This window comes from Aulonocara sp. 'chitande type north' Nkhata Bay, linkage group LG5, assembly GCF_057382095.1.
Source record: "Aulonocara sp. 'chitande type north' Nkhata Bay isolate Kocher_YH1m ecotype deep benthic linkage group LG5, A_spYH_male_GT1.1, whole genome shotgun sequence".
Lineage (NCBI taxonomy): Eukaryota > Metazoa > Chordata > Actinopteri > Cichliformes > Cichlidae > Aulonocara > Aulonocara sp. 'chitande type north' Nkhata Bay.
Window position 1 is genome coordinate 11,898,292 of NC_141348.1, and position 19,991 is coordinate 11,918,282.

Below are 19,991 nucleotides of genomic sequence, written 5' to 3' on the forward strand. Positions count from 1 at the left end.
TGCAAAGAGACATGTAGCAGTTGGAGTCGGTCTGAGTCAATTCAATTCAATTTTATTTATATAGCGCCAAATCACAACATAAGTCGCCTCAAGGCGCTTCATAGATACAGAGAAAAACCCAACAATCAAATGACCCCCTATGAGCAAGCACTTTGGCAACAGTGGGAAGGAAAAACTCCCTTTTAACAGGAAGAAACCTCCGGCAGAACCAGGCTCAGGGAGGGGCGGGGCCATCTGCTGCGACCGGTTGGGGTGAGAGAAGGAAGACAGGATAAAAGACATGCTGTGGAAGAGAGACAGAGGTTAATAACAGATATGATTCAATGCAGAGAGGTCTGTTAATACATAGACTACAACTGTTTGGAGACAGGTTGCCTCCCACCAGGTGACCTGTGCAGTTGCTTCAAAGTGGTCACCCATAGGTTGAGGGTGTTGCACGGTCAACCTCTGGTCAACCAGTCGGTTTCTGCAGGTACTCGCAATCGGTTTCCGACTGGAAAAGAATTCAGTGCAATCACTGGACAGCCACTGATTTTACATAGTTGTGAGGAGGTTGCAGTCCTATTCTTACTCTAATGTGATTGAGCCATCACCTGACATCTACGTCTTTAGCTTGTGGGAGGAAACCAGAGCGAAAAAAAAGTAGAACATGCAAACTCAGGCCCAAGACTTGCAAATAAGCTAAAATAAATAAATAAATTAAGAATAATAGATTAATAAAGAGAATAAAAGAAAGACGTCCTGGAGGAGAAATTGCAACTTGGGTAGGCAAGGCTGTGGATCATTTAGAGAAGGGGGGGGGGGGTGAAGTTACCCTGTTCACATTAATGGAAAGACAAAGTCAATCGTTAATATTTCTGTTACAGTCCAGAGTTTTAGAAATTAGTCTCGGCAGGGATGAAGAGGCAGATAGAGATCCGAGAATATTCAGGCAAACAAAAACAAAAAAACCAATAAAAAAAAAAAAAAATGCAGCTATTTGCATGGAAGAAGCCACTTCTCAAGAGAAAATCGACAGAGATAAAAACACATTCTGAGCTAAGGAATATCTGGAAAGAGAGACTGATTGCTAAATATGGAGATCTAAAATTTCCTGTGCTTCTTCTCCAGATTATTGTGTGGATGCCTTAATAGGCATCCACACTATTGAGTTCCTGTTTCTCTTTATTCTTTATTATTCCGGGTGTTTCCGTACACTTTTCGCCGTGGATCTACTTCCACAATTTTTGTGCTATTTTCACCGTTCAAACTCTAAACTGTTCTGCTCTTTCTGCTTATGCCGGCTATGACTTTTGGTGTTTATTACTATTATACTTTTTAAAATATTACACTTTTTTCCTTTAATTTGTCCCATTGAAATGAATGGGAAACTTCCACAATTCTGCTAAAACTTTCTTGTCTTTGAAACTTAACTACTGCCTCATACTTTCACCTAGAAACTCCATTCAAACTTTAAAACGTTCTCAAATGATTGGGCTATTCCTGTATGATTCAGCTTTTTCAGATCTTCTACTGTTTTCATCTTATCTCTCTTTAAGTCTTCAGTTGCAAAATTGTGATTTTTCAGAAAATACATGCGTTGCTATGGTTGCTATGCAATTAACTCAGAGGGGACAGTGAAACTGTTTGAATTTTCTCTTCATGTCCAAACAACTTCTTGCTACTCGCTCAATTTCCACTCAAGCCCCACAGATTATACACCAAAACGTAGGTATTTTTGCTGGCTTTCAGAAAATGTCCCTATCATTGTTGTGGGACTCATAGTTATTTTGCAAATTTCCTCAGAGTAACACAAAGTCAGAAAACTCTCCATATAAACTCAATGGAGAGTTTGTTCAAAATCACCGCTGGATTTCTCTAATGAGAGGCATTTTCAAATTGTCATATCTCCTTAACGAAGCGAAGTTAAGACATGAGGCTTGTCCCGGTATATCTTCAGACACTCCTGATGCTCACAATTCAAGAATTATTTTCTCACCTATTACCGTTCTGAGATGAGTTAGACTTGTTTGAGGGTAGGAAATTTGTCCCTCGCTCAGATTTCATCAGATTTCAAATTCTGGAAATGAGTCACTTTTTTCTCTCATCATATCTTTTTGATGGATTTCCACAGAGCCCTGAAAATTTCCATGACTGTTCACCAAAGCCTGCTGTTTCTTACGGTGAAAGAATGATTTTGATGCTCCATATAGATTTAGAGTTACCAAAGGTTGTTTGAGAGCAAGTCAAGGCAGTTTTTGCTTTGCCTCTACTCAGTTACAGTGTATTACAAGTCATATATCTTTAATAATTTATATTTTATCTCTGAATTATGAAGACCTGAAGATTCCCCCATCTCTTCTGAACAAAACAATGTCTGAATGACCGTTCTAGCCTCTACGGTTAGGAAATTATGGCCATTTGTTCGAGGGGAATCCTGAATGTCAGAAATACACTGAAGAAAACTCACACCTCTCTCTGTGTCTGCGTGTGTAAGGGCTGACTACAGCAGGTGCAGCTAATTTAACTGACCTACATATACCAAGCCCAGACTCTCAACAGCTCCTGTTCCCTTTACTGTCTGTGTATGTGTGTCTGTGTATCAATATTTCTCCTATGTTTAGGTATTACTCCTCAATCATAGTATTTCTGCTAAAGCAAAGTACTTCTACTACATCTTAGTACTTCTGCTAAATCATAGTATTTTTTGAAAAATCATAGTATATTTGCCAAATCATGGTATTTGTGCAAAATCATGGTTTTGGGGCCAAATCATAATATTTCTGTTATGTTATAGTATATGTGCTGAATATATTATATGTGCCAAATCACAGTATTTATACCAAATTATAGTATTTATGCCAAATTACAGTATTTCTGCTAAAAAGCAGAAATAGTCCTTTTTAGCAGGAATTTCTGCCAAAAGATAGTATTTATGTTAAAACATAGTATTTCTGCTAAATCAGAGTATTCCTGCCAAATCATAGTATTTGTACTGAGACATAGTACTTCTGCCCAATCACATTATTTGTACTAAATGATAGTACTTGTGCCAAATCATAGTATTTGTGCCAAAGCATCGTATTTGTATGGAGTCATAGTATTTCTTCTAAATCATAGTATTTCAATCAAATCTCAGTAGTTGTTGTTAAAACGCAGTATTATTGCAAAATCATAGTATTTGTACCCATTCATAGTATTTCTGCTAAATCATAGCATTTGTGCCAAATCATGGTATTTGTGCAAAAACATAGTATGTCTGCAAAACCATAGTATATCCCTTATGTTATAGTATTACTACTAAGGCATAGTATTTCTGCCAAATCATAGTATTTGTACTAAATCATAGTACTTGTGCCAAATCATAGTATTTGTTGCACATCATAGTATTGGAACCAAAACATAGTATTTGTCCCAAAGCATCGTATTTGTATGGAGTAATAGTATTTCTTCAAACTCATAGTATTTCAGTCAAATCTCAGTAGTTGTGTTAAAATGCAGTATTATTGCCAAATCATAGTATTTGTACCCAATCATAGTATTTTTGCCATGTCATTGTATTTGTGCCAAATCATAGTATTTTTGCCAAATTGTGGTATTTGTGCCCAATTAATAATTCTGTTATGTTATAGTATTTGTAGTAGTTGTAGAATATCTGTTATGTTATAGTGTATCTGCGGAATATAGTATTTGTGCCAAATCGTAGTATTTATACCAAATCACAGTATTTGTGCTAAAACATAGTATTTCTGCCATATTGTGGCATTTGTGCAAGAACTTTGAACTGTTATGTTATAGTATTACTACTAAGTCATAGTATTTCTGCGTTGTTATAGTATTTGTACTAAAACGTAGTATCTCTGCCAAGTCATAGAATTACTGCAATTTCATAGTTTTTTTTAGGAAATCTGTTATGTTATAGTATTACTACTAAGTCATAGTATTTCTGCCAAATCATAGTATTTGTGCCAAAGCATCGTATTTGTATGGAGTCATAGTATTTCAATCAAATCTCAGTAGTTGTTGTTAAAACGCAGTATTATTGCCAAATCATAGTATTTGTACCCAATCTTAGTATTTCTGCTAAATCATAGCATTTGTTCCAAATCATGGTATTTGTGCAGAAAACTTGGTTTGTCTGCAAAACCATAGTATATCTCTTATGTTATAGTATTACTACTAAGGCATAGTATTTCTGCCAAATCATAGTATTTGTACTAAATCATAGTACTTGTGCCAAATCATAGTATTTGTTGCACATCATAGTATTGGAACCCAAACATAGTATTTCTCCCAAAGCATCGTATTTGTATGGAGTAATAGTATTTCTTCAAAATCATAGTATTTCAATCAAATCTCAGTAGTTGTGTTAAAATGCAGTATTATTGCCAAATCATAGCATTTGTACCCAATCATAGTATTTTTGCCAAATCGTGGTATTTGTGCCCAATTAATAATTCTGTTATGTTATAGTATTACTACTAAGTCGTAGAATATCTGTTATGTTATAGTGTATCTGCGGAATACAGTATTTGTGCCAAATCGTAGTATTTATACCAAATCACAGTATTTGTGCTAAAACATAGTATTTCTGCCATATTGTGGCATTTGTGCAAGAACATTGAACTGTTATGTTATAGTATTACTACTAAGTCATAGTATTTCTGCGTTGTTATAGTATTTGTGCTAAAACGTAGTATCTCTGCCAAGTCATAGAATTACTGCAATTTCATAGTTTTTTTAGGAAATCGGTTATGTTATAGTATTACTACTAAGTCATAGTATTTGTGCCAAATCATAGTATTTGTGCCAAAGCATCGTATTTGTATGGAGTCATAGTATTTCAATCAAATCTCAGTAGTTGTTGTTAAAACGCAGTATTATTGCCAAATCATAGTATTTGTACCCAATCTTAGTATTTCTGCTAAATCATAGCATTTGTTCCAAATCATGGTATTTGTGCAAAAACATAGTATGTCTGCAAAACCATAGTATATCTCTTATGTTATAGTATTACTACTAAGGCATAGTATTTCTGCCAAATCATAGTATTTGTACTAAATCATAGTACTTGTGCCAAATCATAGTATTTGTTGCACATCATAGTATTGGAACCAAAACATAGTATTTCTCCCAAAGCATCGTATTTGTATGGAGTAATAGTATTTCTTCTAAATCATAGTATTTCAATCAAATCTCAGTAGTTGTGTTAAAATGCAGTATTATTGCCAAATCATAGTATTTGTGCCCAATCATAGTATTTTTGCCAAATTGTGGTATTTGTGCCCAATTAATAATTCTGTTATGTTATAGTATTACTACTAAGTCGTAGAATATCTGTTATGTTATAGTGTATCTGCGGAATATAGTATGTGTGCCAAATCGTAGTATTCATACCAAGTCACAGTATGTATGCTAAAACATAGTATTTCTGCCATATTGTGGTATTTGTGCAAGAACATTGAACTGTTATGTTATAGTATTACTACTAAGTCATAGTATTTCTGCCAAATCATAGTATTTGTGTGAATTTGTATACTGTAATATCACTGTAGTATGTAGTGGCTAAGTAGGGGGTGTTTACAGTGTAAATAGGTCATCTCTTGTGTTGGAGTGCCCTCTTGTGGCGCCTTTTGGGTAGTGCCTTAGTAAACGTGAACCCTGTAAGAAGTGGTATCAGACTGATTTGTAGTGGAGGAATTTGTTGCCAGTTTTCTTAATCATAGAAACCACACCATATCACCTCTCCACATCCTCCTACTGTATGCCATGCCTCCCTGTACCATCCATCTGACCGCCAATAAACTCCACCTGTGGTAATCTAATCCCTGGATATCAGCCTCTCCTTCTGACCGAGGATAGTTACTATTGCAGCACCACCCAGCATTAAACTGACGTACACCATTCTGTACAATAGTATTTGTGCTAAAAAGTAGTATTTCTGCCAAATCATAGTATTACTGCTATTTCATACTATTTAAGCGAAATTACAGTGTTTCTGCAAAAACATGTTTGAGGGGTGGAAATCTGTCCTCCTCTCATTTTTCAAACTCCGAAGATTAAGCCATTTCTTCTCTCGTCATGTCTCCGCGACGGAGATACAAAGAGCTATGTAAATCGCAGTCAAAGTACACCAAAGTCCGCTGATTCACCCAGTGCAAGAATTATGCTTCTATCCCACCTAGTTTTTGAGTACAAATTTATACACTATCACAGACCGGTAATTCATATTGATAATTTATTACAATTCTGCAAAGTTTTATGATTTTAGCAGCTTTTCTAATATGGACCTCAGATTCTTGTTAACAGTCTATGGCAGAAATACATACAAGTACACAGCCTGATGAAGCAGACAGAAGCAGTACCTCTGATTGGTTCAGCATTTTCACCTCTTATCAGCACAAATCTCAGCCTCTTCTGCTGTTTTCATTAGAATTGTAAGCTTTTCCACCTTTTTTCAGTTACGTGAGAACCAGTTTGGCTCAATGAGTAGCTGAAAAATATCAGCCTCTTCTGCTGTTTTAGCAGGATTTCAGAGTTCAGCTTTTTCACTTGTTTTAAGCACAAATTTCAGTTTCTTTACCTCATTTCACAACAAAGTTCTTCCTCTTCACCTCTTTTCTGCTAATTTGAGCTTCTGCTCCACAGTGCACATTGTCCCTCTCATCATATCTTTGCTTGTGACCCGAACTCATTCGGCTCAGAGGGTAGGGCATCTGCCGTGAGACCTGGTGGCAGAGGTTTGAATCCTACCTGTGACAGTTGCTACACATGTTCCCTGCTTGCATGCGCTCTGCTTTCTTGTGTGTCACTGCTCTCCAGTGTGTCATTACACATACAGCCATCTTCAGCAAGCACTTCTGCTTCTACACCTCTTTTCAGCTCATCTTTTTGCTTCTTTGCCTCTTTTCAGCAGAAATTCTTCTGATTCACCTCTTTTCTGCCAAATGTTTAGCTTTTTCACCTCTTATCAGCACAATTCTAAGCAGCTTCTGCTAATTTCACCACAATTGTCACTCTCTCCACCTCTTCTTTGTGTGAATGAGTTTGGTGCAGTGAGGTGAATTGCCGCCTTTAGACCAGAAGGGCCAGGTTCAAATCCTGCTCAGGGCAATGTTTTTTGGGTTTTTTTTTTTTCAACTTTTTCAGCTTTTTTCAGCAGACATCTTCACAGTGAAGGCATCCACACAGCATTTTCGCAGGAAATGCAAATTTTTCTAGTTAGTATTAATGATGAGTGCTATTGGCACATTCTGTCATAGTTGTAGTGTGAAGATTTCCCAAGTCTGACTGCACTACACTGAATGAAGTCCTCCTAGTATTTTACCTGCCTTCAGGGCACGTTGTAATAAAACCTATGAAATGGTGCAGGTGTATCACAGAAAAGAGTTCAAGGGGGGCACTTTCTTGCAATATGTCATGCAGGCCGATATCATATTGATGCACCAGAAGCACTCAGCATTGTTCTATAAATCGGTAATCTTTATTAACACAGTATAAACAACAAACAGCAACAGAAGAAACTCTCCTGTGGCGCGTATATGAGCAGAAGACCCAGCACATCTCAGAGGGGCTGACTGAGACAGAAGCATAGACATTAGGCTGATCGTGGTTCAGTTTTCATGGTACACGCACAGTATACACAAACTTATCAGATGCACGAACCTTGTACGGTCCTTAAGCCATTCATTCGGTTTTGCAAATGGACGTAAGAGAGGACAAATTACAGTCATGCTGAGCAACAGTTAGCTACAGTATGAAACAGAGTTGATACATAAAAACCAAGTAAATCATCTCTTTAGAAAGGTTCTTTTATATAAACGATCTGAAGTGTACAAAACAGTATATTACACATTTCTCAATGCATGATTCTGAGCAAGACCCAGTAGCCTACAGTACACTTCCCTTCAACGTACTACAAACTACTTAACTGGATTACAAGCTACATACAGACTGCACTGTACTCTGCGTAGCACAGCAGCCCCACATGGCATCAGGAGACGATGGGAAAAAGGAAAAGATCAGCAGCATTGTCTTTTTTATTAAGAATACACACCTATAAAAATGCACCAGGCCTCATATATTGCCAATATCCCATGCGAAACAGCAGAATGCCATTCAATTCACCTCTGTAACATCAGGAAAAGGATGCTGGCCCCCCTCACTACATACAGTTTTCTATCCACAAAGCTGCATGTAAACATCACCACGGCTGCTTCATAGTCCTATGTTTCTAATGTTTTTGATATACATATGATAAGTTAAGGCTCTTTAAGGACCTGAGGATTTTGAACATATGATGAGGCACACAGAAGGCAAAGAATAGCTCTAGACACAGGACTAACTTAAAGAATGAGGAGCATGAGACAGCCACAAGGGCCCGGTTCCCATTGCTGTTAAACGGCCATGATAGAGGAACCCAGGGGAGAAGCTCTCAACGACAGCTCGATGTTACATCTGGTTACAAAGTCGGTAATTATCACGTGGATGGCTTTAAGTACTTCATCGACATTTTGGGAGCTGTTGGGTAACCCGACCCCTCAAGGGACTGGCACCAAAAACGTGGCATGCTAATATGCTAATGCTTTAGCATCGAGGATGATGGGATTTAGACTCACGCTATACAAATAAACCAGTTATTGCTCCCTGTGATCATTCCTTCTGTCCGTACCGGCTGTTTAAAATCTCTTCCAAGTGCAATTGCAGTATGATCTGTGGTCCGAGACTGAATTCTAGAGTTCAGCAGAAACATTTTAGCATTCTACAGTTAGCAAAGTCCAGCTATTAGCGTGGAGGTTTGTTCTGTCTTCATAGCAGTAAAACTGCTGGAGCACAGCAAGGCGACACAAACAGGGGAACTGGCACATCAAAAAAACATTTAGTCAGTGCTAGGTTAAGACTATAGGATATTAGCGTGAAAGTACCATGGCCAGAAAGATGTAGCAAGGTTATGAGGCATGTTTTAGCCAGTTGAGTGAATGAGAGCTGACAAAAAACTATTGCTGCATATTGGATAGCTTACAACCAACATGCAAATCCTTCAATGGTCATTTGAGGCTGATTCCAAAAGACAGTACGTTCTAATAGACTTTTGTGTTAAAATGCTCAACTAGAGTGATTCAATTAACTTCTTTACAGCTGCTATTTAAAAAGCTTGGTATATACAGTTTATAAAAATTGTATTTGGGGCAAACTATTTTCATAGCTTACATGTCTGGAGTTTGTTTCTGGATTAAAGTTAGGGATGTGGCCTGGCCAAGCAGCCAGTTAGCCTTCACCTTCGCTAATTCAGTCACTGAACTGGATTCCTCAACCATGTTTGAGGTGTTGGTGGGTTTTGAGAGAATTCTGAGTAGGATTATCATAAAAAAAAAAAAGGATACAGTTGGGATACAAGCTATAACTTACTTGCTGTGAGGTACAGCTTGTCCAAGAAGTTATAGTTTAATTTTGGTCAGTTTTAGGGGCGTTATACTTGTACACTTTAGGTTTGCTTGCTAATCAAGCTAGCTTTTGCTGATAATTTAGCCCTCCAAATATGTTCTGACTCAGAAAAAAACAACATATATGAACATCTGACGTTGGAATCTTTTAACGTGACACACTGAGCATGTTTATTAAAATAATTGTGTGGTCTGAGCACGGCACAACCAAGACCAGAACCTCATGTTGGACTTTAGCACAAGTGTAGATTAAGCTAACATGAGGCTGCAGTGGAGCTATGCCATCTTTGGACAGGAGGAATGATTGCAACTCATAACGCTTTCAGTGTTCACATTTCATGTGACTGCTTTGACAAAACTTTCCAAGCTTAGTGCCTATTAGGATTATCTGATATATCAAGATGACCCACAGCCACTTTCCTAGAATGATAAAGCATTAACATGTAAAGTCTAATGCTAGTTGTCTCTTTACAAACTGGGATTAATAGCAGCATATGCCAAAGCTGTCGATGCAGTCCTTTGAGACAAGCTTTTTTTTTTTTTTTAAATAGTTCAGAAACAGAAATGAAGAAAAAAACCTCACTTTGGTCTGCTGGAACCAAAGTCACAAGTAGTATCTTATTTTAGAAGACAAAGGGTGATCTGTCAAATCACATTCTTCACCTCCAGACTGGAAAATTTGATGATGTTGCTTGTCATGCAGATGTTCTGACCCAATACGCCCAGACAGACTTTAAATTTATTTAAGAAAAGAAAATCTATAAAAGCTCAACGTGTCATACAAAAAAATGCATATAAGACATTTTTTTCTGATTATTTTTTTCTTATGAAAGCTGCTTTGGTAACAACATAGTCACGACATCGGTCAATCTCCCTTACTTAGCCTGGGCGCTGAAGGGGACCCCTTCCCTGTTATCTCAATGGCGTTTTTTTTTGTCTTTTTTTGTTGTTTTTTCCTTCGGCGTCTTCCTTTTGCTTCTAAAATCTAAATGAATGGATCTAGTTACACCGGAGTGGGCTTTGTTTGCGTTCTGCCGGAGCGCCGTCTTCACATCAGATGCAACGCCTGCTGCGAGACGTTTGTCATAAAGATGTCCGCGCTGTGAAAGACAGTGCTATTGTGCTGAGTGCTGATAGAGTGGAGACCTTGGATGCTGAGCCGACTGCGTTGGGGCCTGAAAAAGGTGTTGAAAAGAAAAAGGCTGTTAGTCTATGAGAGAAATAAGTTTTTTTTCCCACCTTTTTCTTATTAAAGAGACATCTCTTCAACCTGCTTTAGCAATTAAGAGCTGATAAAAATATCAAAAACATGTTCTCATCTTACTCCTTGAGCAGCAGAGTGAGGCACAGAAAGGACTCTAAATAGAGTACTTTACTTTACATACTTTTTGGTGTCACGTAGAAGCTGTAATTACACAAATGTCAAATGCAGAACATTATTTCCCCAGTCTCTGTCGCTTTGGAGCAGCTAATCTGTTCTGCCAAGACAGCAGCAGGGGAGGGGATTATTCAGCTCAGCCACGAGGGAGACACTAACTAGCTCTCCACTGACCTGGTATCCTTGGGATGGTGATCTGCCTGCTACTGCTGCCTTCCCCTCCCTCACCAAATGGCTTTATCTGGATAATATAATCCTCGTCAGTAGGAAGCGCCAGCTCTACAGAGGTGGTGTTTGTTTCCATGATGCTGGGGCGACTGTGTCGATTCTTCTTGTACAGCACCTGAAGAAGACGAGATCGAATTATGGCAGCGTGGCACGGGACAGAATTTTCTAACAAAACAAGGCGTCTGGGTGCTTACTTTGTAACCAGTGACCTCTGACTCGTTCTCCAGGGCTTTGACCTGCTCCCAGTTCAGTATAATCTTGGAGTTCGACGTGTTCCACACCACTTTACCCGGTGGCTGACTGGGTGCTGGGAGAGCAAAAACACATCATTTACCTTAAAATGATAGCTGAGCAGTGGCACACTGATCAGATGGGTGTACTGTGAAGCAACTGTAACATAGCCAGCCTTTGTTTGTGCTAGCTGGTTCTATAAAACCTAAAATCCCAGTAAAGAGTTAATGGGATTCGCACTCTGCACAGGAATGTACTGCGAGGTTGGAGATTGAGAAAAACTCTTCTGCAACTTCAAACCAGACAGACAGAATGGGATTAGAACCCACGCTGTCTGCATCACGCTCTGTGCTTATACAAAAGGTGACCCAGCAAATAGTCTTTAAAAAGGTGTTGAAGATGACTTCAAAACAAAATGAAGATTTGGTTAACTCACTGAGGTAACCATTGTTGATGACCCCAATCAACTAAGTCTATGTCTAATCCTAGGCAGTAAGAAAAGTCATATTGGTTTTTTTTTTTGTTTTGTTTTAATAAAATTGTCCTCTCAAGCTTTGGAAATAAGAGAACAAAGAAAATAACCATTCTATTTCACACTCATCGGAAACTGTTCACATTCAAAAAAAGTCAATTTGGCATGTCGGAGCCACAGGTTCTTTAGAAGGGATAAACTATTTCCATATTGTTTCTATCCATAGCACAAACCACTGCTGTGCAATGTGTACAAAGATGTGCTTTAACTTTGTAATTCTCAAAGCTTGTAAAATTAAGTTCAAACTGAGGGTTATCTTCCAATTTACACAGAGTATAAAACTTCTTCAACAGTCTGAGCTGTCACTTGAGAAAGCATCATGGCAAAAACAAAAGAAATCCATTTAGACTTGTTGACGCTCGTAAAGCCAGAGGGAGAAGTATCATCAAGAAATTCTAAAAGATTTAAAAGATTCTAGAAAGGAAATTAGTGAGCGATGTGTCTAAAGACCATAGAATAACTGCCAAAACAGCAGTGAATGACTTTGCCAAGTAAGAAGATGACAATCACTAGAGCTCTGCACAGGAATGCACTCGAGGTTGGAGATCGAGAAAAACTCTTCTGCAACTTTAAACCAGACAATATGATGAGGAAAACATGAAAAACGATGATGCATACTGGAAGCACATCTTTTTCTCAGATGAGATGAAACTAACTAATAACTCTGCCGTCTTTTGTACATATGCATACACTCTATGACAGCTGGAACAAGCTCAAACCCTCTGGCAACCATGAACTGCAGTAAGCAGTTGCATAACTGATGCATGCATGGAATGAACAATTTTTTCAATAAAGAAGAAAATACTGATTTCATATTGGCAATACTAAATCAGTGTCCTTTGTGTACCTGGGGTCTCTTCACGATCATTTTGCAAAACAATCAAATGTGACATGGAAAAAAAAAACACAAACAAATGTGTTTGTTTGTTGAAATAATGTCGAGGGTGATATAGACATCTACCAGACTTTCACGTCTGAGCTAACATGATCCCAATTTTATGGCTGTGTATCATTTTGATGCATATTTAGACCTCTAATCTGCAGAAAATTGCTCAGTGGTAACCAGTTGAAATAATCTGTATATCCCTAAAAGAGCCTAATGTGCTGATTCTAGCTGATATTTAACTGAAACTCTGAAGATAATCTACTCTGGACTGGCCTATATGATCAGTGAAAGTTACTATAGAGATCTATTCAGGTTAAAATAGGCCACCTTTTATCTGAGTTTAGTCCCAATATAACTCAGCCAGCCATTAATCTCTTGCAGGCTCTAATTTGATCCCATACTTACGTGGCTTTTTGGTGGTAACGTTGACGGTGGTGCTGGGAGGACCTGTTCCTGCAGTGTTATACGCCCTCACTGAGACGTAATATGCGGTGCTGCCTTTCACCCCGCGGATAATAGTAGATGTTTGATTTCCTACAGTCCTTTGCACGCTGGCCGTGTCTTCCCTTTCACTTCTACTCCAGTACCTCAGCTGAAAAGCAACAAGGTAGAACCGCAGACGTGAATACAGAAAACACGATGGACACCTTAAAAGCTTTCTGTTACACCCTGTCAGTGAGGTGCAAACTGGAAACAGGGAGATGTGAACTCAACTGGATGGAAGCTGTGAGCGGTCTGAAAACAAGCTTTAGCAGCATGCCACCTTGTGCGCCTTGTGAACTGTGTTCCTCCGTTGTGCCGGGCAGATGTGTGTTCTGTTTAAGTTTTGTTTGTACAGATTGAGGTCAAATGTGCAAAAGTGGGGAAACAAAAAAATAAATAAATAAAAAAAAGTGAAAGAATCCATAAAAATCCCCTGCCATCAATGTCCACTGATAACAGATTTTCTTTGTCACCCTGCTTGTCAGGGCTGAAACAGCGGGCATGCTTGACAGCACAAATATAATTTGCCTTTCCTCAAAGGAATGGTTTGCTGAGGGCCTGCTCCTCTGTTGCTTTTGAGTGGTCAACAATTTATAATTCTGGCATTTTACGCAGTCCGACGACGAAAACGTCTTCGTCCACATCTTGGATTTCAACAGTGAGCAGAATTAAAATGACAAGAACTGACGGAGAAAGTCTGCAGAGCCACTGCTTGCTATGTTGTGTGGATTAGAAGCTAAGCATTCTATCCCTTGGAGTATTGCATCAGCACGCTAATCAGGGTGGTTACAGTACTTAGGTAAGCAACAAGAGAAACACAACCAAACCCACAGGCCTGGGACTCGGCTGGACCATTATGCAGGCAGCGAGCTATTATCTCGTACGCCCAAGGTGCATAAGTCTCGAACACTCATCAATAATAGAAGACAACAAGATTGTACAGCATTAGCTGGCATGTGTGCGCACACACGCATACAAACAGGAAATGCATCCAGGGGAAAACTCACACAAACAAGGTATTTCATCAGAGCTCACCTCGTAGCCCAGCACTCTCTTCTTGTTGGCGTTCCAGGGCAGAGCTTTCCACGAAACTTCAATCTCAGATGCAGAGAGGCTCTTGGCGCGGACCCTGGTGGGCGCTCGGCCAGGCTCTGGAGTTAATGTGTAAAGACTGGTTTTAGAAGTTGCACTGCGCTTTGATGACCCCTCAAAGAGAGAACATCAAAAAAGTTTCAAAGCGGCTTCTTTTTATTAGAACAACAGAGGGAGGAAAGTATGCTGAAGACGCCTGCGAGTGCTGATAGAAGAAGGCTGCCTGCGAGATTGCTGCTGCCATTTAAAGAAAGGAGGACTGACTCAGTCTTTTAGTGATGAATCACTGCTAGCTAGACATGCAGATCTACTCCAAATCATACACACCTTCCTCAGCAGAGTAGATAGTGGTAACAGGTCCAAATGGCCCTTCTCCCAGGTTGTTGTAAACCCCAACCTTGACTTGGAAAGGGGAGAAGGGCTGAATGCTCTCATTTTTAAAGACGTATCTGGATGCTTCAGCGGAGGGTACGGCTGCCTGCATCCAGCCTGTGGCGCCGTGGGGTCGAAAAGCCACCACATAGCCAAAGCCCGGTCCGTTCTGCAGCTCTTCCGGAACAGGCTGCAGGAAAACACTGTGTGAGCACTTGCAAAAGAAAGGGAAATAAACACACTGCAACTCTGTCTTTATATTTTATTTTTTAACTACAGTTGCCATGTGAGGATGCGACGAAATATGGTCAGACACGAGGCTTTCAGTTTTTTAGGCAATGCTTGTCTTCAAATAAAACATGCTGAACACACAAAAACTATAAGTAGACACATCCATTACACAGTACAAAGCACTCAGCATGATAACATAGCCGTAGCCGTGGTCATGCTTCAGATATTTATAGCTCCATTATTCTAGTGAATAAACCAAACCTCTTCACTCTGGTCTACTAAAAGATACATAGAGCACATCTTTTTTTTTTGTCTGGAGAGAAGTGGGGTCTACTGTTTTGATAAAACTTGTTAAAACTGCTAGAATAAGTGTTTATGGTCTCCAGACATTCAGAATGACCACCCAAAGCTTTTAAAGGTTCTTGAAAAAACAAAAAAACAGTACTAATCGGACAGAAACAAACACACTTGAATACGCTGTGGTGTCCCTCAGGGATTTATTCTTGAGCACTCTTTGTTTTCAACTTTTTGTTATTATTTTACTATTATCATAGCAAAACTGCATCTTCTCTCATGTTTGCTGATTTTTCTCTGCAGTTATTAGAGGTAACCTCTAAATACAACAAATGGTTTTTATATTATGCAGTTTTTCTTACTTCTAAAAAAGTGTGAAAAACCTTTTAGAATTTAATTCGGGTTTAGTGAGTTTGGCATTGTAACTAATGGTGGGTTCGGGGTCAGCTGTAGCAGATATGAAAAAAATGAAACTTTAAAGCCTATTCTGTACACAGCGTTTGCTACTGATATTGCCTAAGCATTTGTACATTTATGAGGTGAAAAGTATCAGTCCTAGGGTAATGTTTTGTCTTTTCATTCAAAATAAATAGATGAGAGTTGAAAAAAAAACCTATTTATTTATATAATTATTTCACCAGTTTGCCAAGGTTTGGATGAAGACCCAACTGTGACCCTGAGATGAGAGGAAGTTAGTTAAGATGTTCAGAAACAAGCCAGAAACAACCAAAGCTCAAGCTGCCATGAGCTAGAACCTGCTGAAAGTGTCACTGTCCATTGTGAACTAAGTTTTACATCGCTATGGACTGAGAGGTTGCTCACTAAGAAATAAGTCGAGCTCTATCTGAAATGAACTAAATTGGCTACCAAAAACATCTGGTCAAGGTCCAACTGAAACATTTAAGCAAATATATGTGGGGTCTATGTATATATCTGAAGCCGTATGTATACTTTTGACTCTGCATAGTTTAGAGAAAATCCAAGAGAAATTCAAACGTGAGCATCCAATTCTTATTTTGTAAAAATCATTAGTAATACATGCTGCGTTCCACCCTGGAAAAAACAACAGTCCAAAGAAATCATTCAAAGTCTTCTGTTTCATACTAAAGTAAACTAAACTCTTGGCTGGCTATGTTTGCTGACCAATATAGAGTTGTGTGTGTCATTGACGCAGACCTTCATTCATATCTTGAGCTGTATTCTAGGCCCCGGGTTGCAGCCATGCGAATAGAAATGTCTGCTGTTACCCTGGGGGAGAGACGCCTTTTCTTAATTTCTTAAAGGAATAGTTATGAACAACCTGCTGCCCCTGCTTTTGTGTGAAAACACAACGGCATAAAGAACTTCAGGGGCTGAGGCAAAACAGGGGCTTCGCTTAGCAGAAGTTACCTTTTAACCACACTTGTGCATACTGAAACATCAACAGTGAAATGATTCACAGCAGGAGCTGATGATTCTGAGCAGCAGCTTGAACAAATATACGTTTTTGGAGTCGGGCTGATATGCGGGGGGCCTTGTAGAAATAAGAAAAGAAAGAGAACGAAAAAGGAAAAATAAAGAAAAGAGGAGAAAAGTGAGAAAATAATCACAGAAAAAAGCCGGAACTTCGAAGGAACAACTGAGTTTAATTATCTTATTGAAACCTCAAAAGCATTTTTCTCTCCCCCAGGGTGACAGCAGCAGTTATTACCTTTCTGTTCTTAAAAATGAAATGCCATACATTAAGCAGTTCAGCTGTTATTAATGAAACAGAGGCCTACATCCACAGAGAATAATGACGTCTGGCTGCCTCCTCCAAGGGTGAGGGGGTCTTGAGCAAGCTTGCTTACCTCCCATGTGATGACTAATTCGGAGCGACTGCCACCGCCTCCGCTCACATTAGCTGGTGTGACCTTCGGAGCTAAAGGAAGAAGACAGATCAGCTTAGCTGGGTTGACTTCACATGACACTGCAAAGGCACATGTAATAATGCTCCTTCCAGCAAATCCTAAATTGCTAAGAGAGGTAAGTGTGTGACAAGCCTGAACTTCAGCATTCAGATACATCAGCAAACTTCCCATCTCTGAGACGAAAAGGGAACACGTAAAGAATCTAAACTTGTTAAACTGCTAAAAGAAGCTTTTAGAGATGTTTTGCAATTTGAATGAGACTTTCATTTTCTTTTGAGGCAGTAATGATATCCAGCACACTGACTGTATATTCAAGGTTTTTGTATTTTATTTTCCTAAGATATTTATCAGCATTTCTAAATTTATTGGACACGTGTGTAGAGAGAAGTGTGTAGAGGGAACGACACGGAGCAAATGTCTTGCCTATTGGGACTCAAACCGGGAGCTCCTGGGAGCATTTTTTGGTATGCGCTCCACCTATCAGGACAGCCTATTGGTTGACATTTTACAAAATATGCTTATACCCTTTACTTGTCAAAGGTTACTTGAAAAAATTAATCCCAAAAACGGAAAAAAAACTGAACTAAAGACAGAAGTTGTGAAAAAACTCTGTGCAGATGTAAGAAGATCTAACAGAACCAGTCAAGTTGACTAATGAACATATGCTTGACTGAAAACAAAAAGTCCATCTCGGGTGGGAATTACGTGGTGGAAATAAGCAGGAACCAAGGCTGAACATTGAAGCCAACATACTACAAGTAGCAAGAACTGCAGTTCCTCTCATGGCCACTTGAGCCTGGCTCCAAAAGCGTGCTCATCCCCATTGACTCCCATGTTGAAATGCCCAACTTAACAGTGTTAAAAAGCATCTTTACAGCCAACCACAAAAAAGATTCTGGCATCTATGGATAGTTTCATAACAAATTTATGGCGGCTGATCACCCATCTGGAAACTGGAGTTGGGGTGTGGCCACTTTGACAGATGCTGTGACACCAACACATTCTCACTCTCGAGGCGTAATATTTTACGCTAGGTGACAAATCATCAACATATTACGCTTCCGGGCACCCAACACATCCCTAAATGACGAGATCGGAAAAATGAGGAAATATGAGAACAGTTTGGAATCAATCTACACATGTTCGTTCGTTTTATTAAAATCGCTTTGGAAAACACTATTTAATGTCATTAAAGTGGGGTGGCTGTAGCTCAGGTGGCAGAGCAGGTCAGCCACTAATCAGAAGATCAGTGGTTCGATCCCAGGCTGCATCCTGGCTGCATGCCAAATATCCTTGGGCAAGATACTAACCCCATGTTTGCCTGCTGGTGGTGGTCAGAGGGCCCGGTGGCGCCAGTGTCTGGCAGCCTCGCCTCTGTCAGTGCGCCCCAGGGCAGCTGTGGCTACAACATAGCTTGCCATTGCCAGTGTGTGAATGTGTGTGTGTATGGGTGAATGACTGAATGTAGTGTAAAGCGCTTTGGGGTCCTTAGGGACTGAGTAAAGCGCTATACAAATGCAGGCCATTTACCATTAAAGTGCTGGTTCAGGTTAGGGCTGGAATACATGGCTGGAACGTGTATTACCACGGGAGCATCATTCTACTAGATTTTATCCATAACCCGGCGCTACCATAAGAACACGGAAGGTCACCTTTTGCGTTCCTCAGGAATGCCGCGTGACGTGGAGTGATTCTCCCCTTGAGTTTCTCATGCAACCAAGCTTGCTAGTGTTAGCTGATAACTTCACTTATGTATTGACAGAGCAAGGCTAACGGTTTCCCTTCCTCCAGCATTAATAAACATTTTGGGAACAGTATTTCCAAAAAAAGTATTCAGAAAGTTGGGTAAATGATATGTATACTGGTCAGTTTTGAAAACAGATTCAGTACGTACATGTTCCTTTTGTCCTTGCTTGTTTGGATGGCTTGCTGGGCTCGCCAGTCCCGATGGAGTTGCTCGCAAGGACTCGAAACTCATACTCTACCCAAGGGCTCAGGTCTATTACTGTAGCTGTCAGCCGGGTGCCCCGTACCACCTCAGGAACTGGCAGAAAACACACAGTGCCCTCTTCAGTTTCAACACATGAATGTGTGTGGCTGTGTGTTCTTGGAGTGTCTCAGCTAAGCATCAGTAGCATGCTATCCTCCAGGCTAACAGACATGGTAGTTACACAGCACATTTCCAATACCACACAAGGACGCATAAGGATTTTTAAAAAATGCACATAAACACATACATTAACCATTACATTGCCAATTTGGTGATCTTTGTTGAAATCTTTAATAATGCATGCATGGCACTGTGTAGTTGTTAAGTCAGCTGAAACAAGCAAAACACCAGAATCGCTGTAAGGGACTGAATATTGAAAACAAAAATAATAAAAATGATTCCAGTTAAAAAGGCAAAAAAAAAAAAAAAAAAAAAAAAAAAAAATGACAAAGGATGAACTGAAGCTCTGCCATCACGTAATGTCGCATACTGCTGTTTCTGATGTCATTTAAGAAAAAAAAAAAAAAAAAAAAAAAGGCAAAAACTAATTTTCTTCCTCTGGGTTCTGTGCCCCTATAAGGTCACATTGTATTTCTGTTACAAATCTATGACCCTTGCTTGGCAAATCAATGCAGCCAGTAAAACCATCTTTGATAAAAGTGTCCTAATTCACAAAAATATCAATAGAACGAGATAAAAGCATATTACGCCAATCATGTGTAAATGTTAAGGGTGTCATAAAGGATGTGGGCAAAGATTACACCGATCCCATTACTTAACTGCACTATCAAATTACGGCTGTGGCAAAAAAGCTTCATCATCGGGACGAGATCCATGTTTCAGGATTCCGAAGAGAGCGATAAAATGGGAGTCAATGGTCCCACTACAATTGATGCTGGGGTAAAAATTACATCTTCAATATTTTCACAGCCGAGGCATGATGAAGAGTGGCCTCCTCCAGGT

General features: G+C 39.4%; 1 protein-coding gene across 2 annotated transcripts in view; it reads right to left on the reverse strand.

The window, feature by feature from the left end:
* Positions 1–10,143: 10,143 nt before the first annotated feature.
* cntn4 (contactin 4) overlaps positions 10,144–19,991 on the reverse strand; it is a 208,356-nt gene continuing 198,508 nt past the window's right edge. For both annotated transcript variants that reach the window (XM_086291344.1, XM_086291345.1), the window contains exons 16-23: positions 18,933–19,082; positions 16,979–17,049; positions 14,580–14,814; positions 14,196–14,311; positions 13,083–13,269; positions 11,223–11,335; positions 10,975–11,143; positions 10,144–10,597 (exon numbers count right to left, since the gene is read on the reverse strand). In XM_086291344.1, the coding sequence (XP_086147470.1) occupies positions 10,506–10,597; positions 10,975–11,143; positions 11,223–11,335; positions 13,083–13,269; positions 14,196–14,311; positions 14,580–14,814; positions 16,979–17,049; positions 18,933–19,082 (1,133 nt within the window). In that variant the 3' untranslated portion in view covers positions 10,144–10,505. The remainder of the gene's footprint in view (positions 10,598–10,974; positions 11,144–11,222; positions 11,336–13,082; positions 13,270–14,195; positions 14,312–14,579; positions 14,815–16,978; positions 17,050–18,932; positions 19,083–19,991) is intronic.